The 12,111-nt window shown below is 40.0% G+C and overlaps 1 protein-coding gene across 1 annotated transcript in view; it reads left to right on the forward strand.

Annotated features, from left to right (window-relative positions):
* The window catches only part of hcn1 (hyperpolarization activated cyclic nucleotide-gated potassium channel 1), an 87,733-nt gene that overhangs the window by 37,444 nt on the left and 38,178 nt on the right, over positions 1-12,111 (forward strand). The window contains exon 3 of the mRNA XM_042509368.2: positions 702-863. Coding sequence (XP_042365302.2) covers positions 702-863 — 162 coding nt within the window. The remainder of the gene's footprint in view (positions 1-701; positions 864-12,111) is intronic.

Consider the following 12,111-nt stretch of genomic DNA (forward strand, 5'->3'; position numbering starts at 1 on the left):
GAAACTCTGAATTAGTGCCACAGCCAGCCGGGCGTGAGTCAATTCTCTACGCCCAGATCCGACGTGAATGAAACCGCTTCACATTGCACATACGCTTAGTCACCCAGTTGATGACTTTCTATTCTGAAATTTCCTGCTCTGATAAAATAATATGCATTTAAACACAAGTCCCGGCTGATTATTCCAGATGAATGCACTGCCTTCATCATTGAGGATTATTCACTTCACTCACTCTGCATTACCTACTCTGTGCTGTATGTGTATTTCTTCCACTGGTCAGTTTGTTTTGGAGAGCATCCATGTTGAATTTTACAGCTCAACATCTGTGAGATACACACACACACACACACACACACACACACACACACACACACACACACACACACACACACACACACACACATTGGTAACGACATATTCTCTGGTGGTCAAACAGGCACACCATGCCCTCTACTTCAAAGGTGACTTTGTACTTTTGTGAACGTTTTAAGTCCCTTTTTAATCCTTTTATCTTAAATCTTTTTGTATCTCTGAAATACCAACGCATGTGATGTTTCAGAGACACCAACAGCTCTAAATCTGAACCAGTCTGTCTGTCTGTTTTATGACATAATGTACTTAAACATATTGTATGATCACATAACAAATGAGTTGCTAAAGAGTCTAATTAAGGTCTTTCTATCTCTTTATCTCTTTGACAGATTTTCCATATGACCTATGACCTGGCTAGTGCAGTGGTAAGAATATTTAATTTGATAGGGATGATGCTGCTTCTGTGTCACTGGGATGGCTGCCTCCAGTATCTGGTGCCTCTCCTGCAAGACTTCCCCCCTGACTGCTGGGTGTCCCTAAATGGTATGGTTGTAAGTATTACACACTCTTCTCTTTTGTTTGTTATTTTGGCATTGGGTATATGTAAGAGGGGTTTTGCATTTAATTGTATATATATATATTATATTGTGCTAAAGACACATGGCCCAAAACAGCATTGTTCCTGTATTGCAGGGTAGAACTAGTTAGTTCTGGCAGTACAGTATGAAGAGGAAAATCAAAGAGCAGGCAGTTATTTCATCCTTAAACAACCCTGCGTGGCTGCTCAGCTCGTAGATAATGCTGGTATGTTCAGACTGTATGTTGACACTTTTAACGGTGCAAGTGCATGGATGTATTACTGAAAAGGCCTACTACTGGGCAAAATGTAACTGGAAGAGACATGTACCAAACAGAAAGAGACTCAGAATGACCACACACAAACATAAAACGACTACAAACAGACAGAGACATAAGGCAACTACAAAGAGACTTAAAACAACTACGAAAAGACTTGAAATGACCAAAAGAAACATAAATGACCACAGAGAGTTAAAACAACTGCAAAGCGACTCAAAATGACCATGACGAAACATAAAAGAACAACAAAGAGACTCACAATGACCACAAAAAGATACAAAACTACTGCAAAGAGACTCACAACAACTATATAAAGGAGCAAAACAACCACAAAGAGACAGGAAATGACTACAAACCGATGTTAAGAGACTCAAAACTACAGAGAAATTCATAAGAACATCAAAGAAACACAAAACTACAGAGAAATGCGTAATGTCTACAAAGTGAGATAAAACAACAACATAGAAGGAGGTAAACAACTACAAAGCCTGTGTGGCTTGCTCTTATGTAGGAGAGGTGGTGGGGCCTTCTGCCTGTCTGTGCCCAGGGGCCTGTTGTCTCATTATCTGCCCATGTGCAAGTTTTAAGTTAATTGTTACCCTAAATAACAAAATATAGTATTTCTATTTCTATTTATTTCATTATTATTGATATAAAAAATACTGCAGTTACTGAGTAATGAGCATTTTTAAAACATAAGAAACAGTCTTGGTCTTGTTCACTCCAAGTGTTTTGGTTTGAAATACAGTGGTGTTCAAGGGTCCATCATAAATAAGAAGTGCTGGTACAGTTCATCAGGGGCAGGTGCGTTATTGATCTGCCAGCCAGCAAAGAAACATAGCATAGGTAGTGAGGCCCTTATTTTTTTACAGTGCATAAATAGCAGAGGTACTGTACAGTAATGGGCTGCATTTTAGAATTTTCTTTCACAGCTAGCATCAAATCTTGATTAACATTTGCAGCAACGTTCTTGGTTTTCCTTGTTTCATAGTATTTGCACACATATATATCACAGTTTTATTTTTTATTTTTTCCTACAAAAAATATGGTAGTCATTCACATCCAAAAAACCTGTTAAAATCAGGCACTGGACCAAAAGAAGACAGCAATAAAAGGTCCACAAAACGTAGCTCCTTTAAGTGCAATTTATTAGCACAACCACTGGTCAAGTCACTTGTGGTTGTGCTCATGAATTGCATTTAAGGGAGCTACTGCGTGTGGACCTTTCTCTGTGAATTTTTTTTCTAAATGTTACTTCTCATGTTATTTCTGGCCCCTCCACATTCTTTCTTTTTTTACTGTTATTGTGCTTTTCATAAGTTGTATAGGGCTATATGATATATTCATATTATATAAACAATAGAGACAAGATCAGAATATAGTGATTAAGAAAACTAACAACAAGACGAAAGCAAAACAAACCCCCAATAGTAAAAAAAAAAAAATAGGCTGTCCCAAATGTATTTGAAGACTATTAAAAAGAAAATATTTGTCTTTGTGGAGCCCCTTAATGAGTATTTAATTGTATCGTGCTTGAGAAAGTACAGTACGTCTTTGATCCAGTGAGAAAAGATAGGTGGATGTGCATCTTCCTATTTAAATATTATTAGGGGTCTGGCGAGTAAAGAAGCAAAAGTGTTACAGTCAGCTGCAGTTTACGTATTACGTTGGGGTCTGGAGGGGCAGCTAAGACGGCTATGAATGGGTCAATAGTTTGGTTCAGGCATTCTGAGATTGTTTTAAATAAAAGAGACCAAAATTCTTGAAGCTTAGCACAGGACCAGAACATATGAGCATGAGTGGTGGGACATAAGTTGCAACGATTACATGAAGGACTAACGTTTGGGAAGTATCTAGACATTTTTTGTTTCATCCAGTGGGTGCCATGCAGGATTTTGCACTGCATTATGCAATGTCTGGCACAGACTGAAGAAGTAAGAACTCTTTTGAAGATAGACTGCCATAATTCCTCTGTAATGTCTTCACCCAGATCTGACTCCCAATCCGCTTTGGCCCCTCCATATTCTACATGGAGTTTGAGCTCTTTGGGGACCGTCTCCCTTCTGTGTCTGCTTTTTCTTGTGTGGGCTGTTTTTTTTTTCAGTTTTTCCCTCTCGTTCTTTGAGTTGGGGTCAAACGGACTATGGTTGCTCCTCTCAGAGCAATGTGATAGTGTAGAAGTGTGCACAGGCCTCCCGGGTAATACTGATTGTAAATGCTCGCCGGGGGAACTCTTCTGCCCTCTCATCTCCCTCTCTCTGACAAACATTTCTGTACTCCACATGCACACTGACTGCTCAGAGGCATCAGGCCGGAGGTGCAAATGTCAGCTCTCCTCAACATCACAACCCTGTATCCCCCACTCTTATTTGTACTTGAAGGCAATGAGTTGCCCAAGTGAGCCCAGCACCAACTAGCATGTGTTACTCATCCTGAACAGACATTATCTATCTCTGTTTGCACCAGAAATGAATTTGCAGTGATATAATTTTTCGCACAACTGTCACAATTCATTCCTGCTAATGGTTATGTGCACAAAACAACTTCTTCGTTTACTGCAGCATCAGAGATTTTTTAAACTTACCTTTGATCAGCAAGGCTTTGGATTCAAATTGTAATCGCCGAGTGTAATCAGAAACGTCTCCTTGCACTTGTGTTGCTCCTCTTGCTCAGAATGAGTCAGATATGTTCCCCTTCTTGTACGCAAATCGATACAAAATGGGAATCATGTAGAAGGCTAATTTGCTGCCCACCTTGTGTGGCAATATCATTTGTACTGTGGAAATCTACAGCCATATGTGGGGATTGCAAAGGGGCCTCTGAAACAAAGAGCTAATATACTGCAGGATACCTGTGTGCTGGACGCTTATAGTTGAGATAAAACATTGCTGAAATGAAACTAAGATCATTTGTATGCAGTATGTCGCAACAACATCACAAAGATGTCTTCCAGCTCCTGACAGATGTAAGGTTTCTGGAGATATGCTCTGACTGCAGCTGCAGAATAGCACGCCTATATATAGAACCTCGCAGAGTTCGTCTGTTTGGGAATCTGAAGGGACAATAAAGCTTTCAGATATCAGCACTTTCACAACTTCTTGGATTAGGATTAACATATATTTCATGAATCTAGCCCAATTTTGCTTCTTGTGTTCAGGTATGAAAATACAGATTGGGACAGCGTTGAGAGCACCGAAAAGATTAGTTGATTATTTAATTAGTCAATAGGCCTAAAATTAATCTGCAACAATTTTGAACAGTCAAATATCTGATGGTCCAACAAAACCATAAATATATAATAATAAAAAAGATACTGGACCCCAAGATTGTGCCTGTGCAGTCCAATGAAATTGCTTATCTGGTGCATATACCAAAAAAAGTTTCTAGGTTCCAGGTTTGCGACCCTTTGAATATGCACAGTACTGTTTTTGTCTTTGGGCCCGCCTGCGCACTTGGCTCATGGTCTTAACATTGTGATGATGCCACAGATTTACAAAAAATTGGATCCATGCAAGACACAAATGTCGGTCTCTGGGGGAATGTCTTTTGTGTTTGACCCATCCAGCCCCTTCTCCCTTCCAGCCACCCTACTCACACTGTCTCGCTCTTTCCACAACTGTAGTACTGCGGACAGACATATATGCTCAACATCAGATGTGTATGGGGACACCGATGGAGCCTTTTCGCCGTACTCTGCGTTCACTTTGTCTGTATTTGTGCAATTAAATGATTCTGCGTCCACACGTTGCGATGTATTTAATAGCCTTGCAGACCACCGCCATCTACAATGCTGCCTCTGTTAAAAGGTACATTATTACGACCTCCTCCACCGCCGCCTCGTTTGTTGTTGTGTGGAATTTTTGACACTGCCCTCTAGTGCCATCTATTGACTGTATCTCTGCCAGTAGCATTAAAAAATGGTTTATCTATTTTTGTATGTAAAGGCAGTAAAAAATGAACCCTTTGTTTAAAGCCAAGTGTATCAGCAGGCAGGACCACAGACCAGGGGCCATATGTGGTGCCTTGGGAATGAGAAGGGGTTGGCTTTTTAATGCAAATACACACCAGGAATACAGTGTACAACTCCTCACCAAAATACAAAGAAAGTCTCACAGAAACAACAACAAAAAGGATAAATCAATAAAGGAAGTAAAAAGAATTCAATGTCAATATGTTTCACTTTCCAGAAGGCTTTCTGTATTGATTTATTCTCAGTTTTTTGTGACGACTGAAAACTTGCATTGGACCTTAGCGTGCAGAACAAAACGAATGCAAAACATAATTGATGGAAATAACCGTTAGTTGCAGCCCTCCATAAGAAATATTGAAAGTGATTTTTTTGTGAATGTGATTGGTTCTGTAGGATGTCAGCAGCTAACATAGTGTTACTGACTGTAATGTGGTAGAATGAGCAATTTGTGGAATCTGGTCCCTGCGGATCCTCAGAAGTAGAGGCCTGTGTGCTGACTGCGGTCTGCCAAATCCAAAGTGAAAAGCCCTGCCCACATGTGAGATTCCTCTTCTCACACCATCGCGATGCATTAGTGTTCATAAGCTCAAAATCTTGATAAGATATCTCCTTCCTTCTGTTTACTGCAGATATAAATACATAATGTGATCCCTCCGGCCAGTCAGGGGAGGGACTGTCAGAGGTCGTGTCTTTGAGTTGCTTAAGGAGTGACTGCTTTAAATTCAGATTGCATCATTTTTTTATATGTTTTTTTCTGTTGTTGGCTTGGTACTTTCTGTCTCCAGCTGTGAGAAGAAGAGTGGGGCCAACGAGGACTGCAGATACTGCTGAGTGTTGCAGTACAGGGTGTAGGACTGTTATCTTCTTGACTAATGGCCTGAGAGTAGCTTCTTACTCTTTAGAGGCTGCATTTACTTAATCACCAGGCAAGATAATGCTGCTGTCCCTGTGTTGGCTCGGGTGAGAGGGTGGTGGGATGTTGCTTTTGTCTGCATGTACAGTGTATAGATTTGTGTTTAGGAGTGTGGAGGAACATGTGAGTTTTGTTAGTGTTTTTTGTGTGTACTGTTCCTGCCTGGGTCTCATGTTAAGGATAGAGACAGCTGAGCAGTAGCCTGTTGAGGATTCATGTCTCAGAGAGATTTAAGGGCCGACGGACAGACAGATAGTGTAGGTAGATGAGACAAAAACAAAACAGAAAGGCTTAGCCTAACCGCACATAACACCCCTTCAGCCTCTTTTATCCCTGGACCACCCACTGCTTTCCCATCTCTTTCTTCCCCAACCCCTGAATGAGTCACTCTCAACAGCCAGAGTCAGAGTTTATGAATTAATCAAATCTTGTTTTTTTTAATATCTCTCCTCTCTCATGGCACTTTCCTCAACATGAGGACGTATTGGTTTTATTTTTGCAGAACTAACTCTGCAGATGTTAACAAATCTGGCTGTTTTGGCTAATTATTTGCTGCAGAGAACAATTGTTTGGATGAAGTTGACCCGCCCCTTTATGCACTGTGCTCCAATGACTGTTAAGCAAGCTTCAGCAGAACTTCAGTCAGGTTTCCCCTTTCCTGTTATTAAGTGTTTTTCTGCAGGCCAACTCAACAGCTAACATCGCCCTGGTTCCCTTGTCAAAAAGCCTATGAGGTTTTTCTATTGGATTTTGGATCATTGCAGCAAATAAGCTCTGTGGTAAACAAGTGTTTATGATACTTACACGTTTTGTTCAGCAAGATCGTTGCTTTCATTCAAAATGAACACCACTTTAAAGATTTTTTAAGCCTAAATGTAGTTGCCAGAAATAAAAAGCTAACACTAGGCTACAAGGAACTACTACATGGTTGCATCGCCACTGCTACGAGGCTGTAACGCTGTGTTCGGCGTAGCTCGATGTGATGACGTTCTGTAGTCTCATTTGGCCATTTGTTTGCAACCACCTTTTTTAAGACATAAAAGCTTAAAAGTTTGTGAGTGGGGCATGTACTGGCATTTTATTTCATAGAACAAAACGTGAAAGTCTCTTAAACGAGTGTTAACCACAGACCTTATTACAGGCATCCAACTAAAAACCCATTGACCTTAAGACAAGGGAACCGGAGGTGCTGAAATGCTAGTTCATATTCTGGGATTGAGGTCTCAGTACTGGGGTTATCTATATATTCTTCTATTGCATACTGTAGTTCTTGCTTTTGGCTTTTTGAAGTGGCTTGGCTAAAAAGGATCCGTTGTCATTGTGTTTCTTTTTGTCAGGCTTATCCGACCTGGAAGCATCTTTGTTTTGGAAATACAGGAGTCTTTCCACCTGAATTGTCAAGATGTTAAGCATGGCTGCTAAGAACAACACTACAACAGTGATGCTTAATTTTTAAGGGGCTGTTGCAGGATATTTGACGAGATCACTCTTGTTAATCATCTAGAGAGTGCATGCAGTTTCTCGATACCACACATAAAACAGGTTGCTTCCTTGTGTAGTTTAAACCTAGAAATTTTAGTCAGGCCAAGTCCAGGTTTGTTCACACTGAGACACATCACTGTCTGCGCTCTCCTTGCCAAGTTCCAGTTTGGTACTCATGCAGGACAGCAGACCTCTGCACTTCCTCGCTTATGTGTTCAAAGACTGTTGCGCCTTCTGTGCACTCCCAGGGCGAACAGCTTGTAGTTTGATTACGTAATTGAAAAAAAAAAAAAAGAATATTGTGTATCACTTTTTTTCCCCCTCCTGTCCATGGGACAGCTTGCCGGGTTTTAGAGAGTGGTATGATTGAGTAATTCCAACCAGTTAATGCAGATGTTTTTGTGCTGGTTCTTTTCAAATATGGATAACAAGAAAACACAAGAGGGAGGCATTTACGTACCTGGAATAAAATATGAAAGATAAAACTGATGAAATTAGGCACAAAGGAAATGTTTTTTTAATTGCCTTTTACTAAAAACTAACGCTGCATTGAAAGTGGGACAGCTATTGAAGCAGTGTGCATCAGTGGGAGTACAGATGAGTAACCACTTTAATTTTTGTTGTTTGCTCTACGAGCGCTGATGCTGCTGAGGGGTCAAATTCTGTCCTTTGCAGCAGTGCATTACATCCTGTTAGTCTCATAGTAACTCACTGGTATCGACAACAACCAAAGCCTCTGGGTCACACTCAACACTGGGACGATGGTGAAGCATCGATTGCCTTCCCGCTCACATAACCAGTGACATCTTGTGTGACGGGGCTGTTGGAGGCACCACGTTGTGACTAATGAATCCAAATGCTGGCAAGTTGTTAAACATACAATCGCAGACAAACAGTTTGCCCAGGCTGATTATAGAAACTTTTAAGTGATTTGAATCATTGAGATTAGTTTTTATGCATGTGATAATGACGTCTGTGAACTCACTTTACTGTTGTGCTTGGAAACAAAAGGCAGAGCTGCTGAGGGATGAATATGCAACATCTGATGTCACTTGTTTTGCTGCATCCAGAGCTCAATTATATTTAGAACTCTGGAGGAACTGAATACATCTGCTGTGTTAGCCACATTCATTAAAATCAAGGGGATTGTAGAAAGTAGAAAATGTATTTTCTGGTATTAATACTGCAGTGACTCACTCTTCCCAAAGGACAGGAGGCTACAATGCAGGAAATAACAGTTAAATAATCCTGTCATTCTGGCTTTTCTTGACACTTTGAACATACTGCAAGAAAATACATGTTTATGTCTGTCCTTTGATTACTACTATCAACAGACAAAAAAATCCAATACTGTATGTAGTGTAAGATTGGCGGCTTGCACTTCACCAGATCTGCTGTGAGTCACTTACTGTAATCGAAGGAAAAATACAAACCGTAAGGACTGAAACCTGAAATAATACAGATGTTATTGCTGCTATAGTCTATGTTAACAAGAGTCTTTCTTTTTCATTGAGTTTCTGTCTTTTAAAACTGAAAGTTTTGGACATTTTACACATTTGTCTCCAAGATGTTGAATCAGACAGTATTTAATTTGTCATAGATGTCCCACCTCCCCTGTTTTGGGGTCTTATAGCCCCTGCAACATGCACTAAGTTATGTTGCATATTTTATATCAAACAGCTACAGTTCAGAGCTGTTAACAGTATTATAAGGGCTTTTAAATATCAAAGCTTGGACCTGAATTTTGAATACAGCAGTTTTTAGTATCATTTTTTGGGAGCTGTCATGTCATTTGTATATGCATTCTGTGTGACATACTACACAACAAACAGGCACTGGTTATCAAATTTCATATTGACACTACAAATCATAAACATTCCCAACTCCGGTACATACTAACACCAACACTTTCCTTTGCTATACACAAATGAAAATTCAAAATTCCTTTGATAAATAATCATCCAAAGCTAATTCCTAATTGTTGGCAACTGCTGTTAGGAAACTCTAAGTGAGCAAGTTACGATGGCTGATGAAAACTGGTCACAGCATTTCCTCACTCCTCTTAGATTTCACAGTTCACCTATTCAGTCTATACTGAAATGTGCCTCAAAGTAATGCCTGCATCTATTCAAAAACAAACGCTCAGAAATGTGACATATAGTACAACAAGATGTGACGTCAGTTTCAATCCCTATATAACCTGTAATACCAAAGGATTATATGACACGCTCATGCAGTGCAGACATCCCCGGTAGAACTGTTTGAGTGCACCAAACACATGGACAAGGAAAAATAGCAAAAGATGTGGTCAGTCACCACAAGCTTATTGTTTTTCATCTGTCAGAATGAGATTTCTTTGCTTTTCCACAAAGTTTCTGCAGGTTACATGTTAAGTGCACAGATGAGAAAGGGCACCAAAGGCTCATGGCCTTACAAACCGTTACATGGTCAGGTAGTGATCGTTTTTGTGTTGTGTGCCACTGTGAAATACTACCCAAAATATGAAGTATTTCTGCCACAAATATCTCTATTACAGTGTGTATTGAAGGAAAAATGGTGGCTATTTGTATGGAACTTGAATACATTATTTTGTTTAACGAAAAACAAAAAATTTGAAACTTCCAAAACCAACAAACTGGACAAAATTTCTAATCAGTCTTTGGAAAAATAAACTAATCAGCATGGAGATGAGTATTGGTGAGTCATCCAGGGCAGTTGATTAGCTGTAGATTTACTCATTTACTAAATCCCAGTCGACGAACAGCGTGGAGTCGAGCAGAACAGGGAATGCCGTGACAAAAGGGGGCACCAGCGTGTGAACATGATGGGATGTGCTCTATTACAGTGTGGCATGTCAGCCAGTGAAAAAGGACAGAGAGTAAACATATATTCCGGAGGTTTCATATTTCTTTCATTCGCAATTCTGTTTTGGGTGAGATAGGTTTTCTATTTGGAGCGCCTCCTCAGCATTTATTTTTCACTGGAGGTGATGTATTGGAGGAGTCAGCAAATTGGCTACATGACCTGAACTGGAAAGCTTCCCATTTGTCTCCAGACAGTAACTTACTATGTAGCCTCAGTGGGCCTGTTTGGGAACTCAGTAGAGATTTTGCATGTCTCCAGGCAAAAAGACACACATTTGACATGGACTTTATTAATGAGGAGTCTAAACCCTGATCTGAGACATTACTTCTCTTGAGACTTAAAACCTACAAGTAGTGACAAAAAAAGACATTTCTGAAATCTGGAATGCAGCTATAAAGCTATAGTTCATTTTTATGTATTGCATAGTAATAGTAAGTAGAGGAAGCAAGACTGTTTATAAGATTTCTTAATGCTTAGTATATAAGCACAAAGTTCTTTTAAAAATCTGAAACAGCTGCCCAAAGGCCAGTGTATGTTCAAGAACAAACTAGTTTGTACAGTGTGTCATCTGGCCGCGTCTGAAATCCCCGTCCAAAATTAGCCTTGCTACATGCAGCCGGTCTTGCATAGCCAAACCTATCTCCACACTGTGTTTTGGCGCTGTGATTGAAAAATAACTTTTGAGTTAGCAACCTAATTGCTCAGTGTCTTATGTGATGTTTTCTTTTGCAGAGATTCAGTGATTTTTAATACCATTGCTCGCCTCACCACAAGCAAATGCTGCACCATAACAAGTTCCCTCTTGACACTATTTTGCAAAAGGCACAGTTGCTACTTCCTGAGCTTAGTGCCGCCTAAGAAAACTTTGATTGGTTTAAAGAAATAGAAACAACCCAGAGCAACACCTGTGGCTAGAGGAATTATGTTTTTTGAGTTTTCTGTCCACCCCATTCGTGGCCATAACTCAATAATTTGTACACTAATTCTGACAAAATTTCACACAAATGTCTGCTAAAAATGAAATGATGAAATTATGACATTTAATGGTCAAAGGTCAACTTCACTCTGGCATTATAATGTTCTGCAAAAAAACTTTTTTAAACTTTATTCAGCGTCATATCTCAGTAACAGAAGGGGAGACATTTGGTTGGATTCTGAATTGGTTCCCACCTTGAAACTGTGATGGTTGTATAGCTCTTCTGTTTGCTGCGGGGCTGAAGATGTGTGTGAAGTGTTTATTATTTAGAATATGTAGCTTTTTTGCCGCATTATCCACATTCGAAGTTTTTGAAGCATTGTCTACTGTCATGGCTACACATAACTCTGGACAGACATGGACGTACACTGTAACCGCAGCTTGACTGGTTCAAGGTTGCAGTACACCTGTCAGGCAGTAATTCTAGTTTCCCTTAGTGTGCTATTATTACAGGTTCAGCCATACTAATCTTGTAATGATCCATCCATGCCTCATAATACCTTAGTCTTCAGTACGTATTGTCAAAAACTAATGATAGACCAGATGAGTCATAGGAGCTGATCTCAAGTGGCAGAATTGCACGTCTTCCAGTCTGTTGTTTCCCCGTGGGCAGCAACCGATCAGGTCGTTTTCAAACAACTTAGTCTGAGTAATGACGAGTCGACAATGAAATGGCTGCACATAAACCCAGCTGGACACCTTACTGGATAATAAGGGCCTCATGAACTCCACTCG

The sequence above is a fragment of the Plectropomus leopardus genome, chromosome 20 (genome assembly GCF_026936395.1).
Source record: "Plectropomus leopardus strain MGB_pleo_1.0 chromosome 20, ASM2693639v1, whole genome shotgun sequence".
Lineage (NCBI taxonomy): Eukaryota > Metazoa > Chordata > Actinopteri > Perciformes > Serranidae > Plectropomus > Plectropomus leopardus.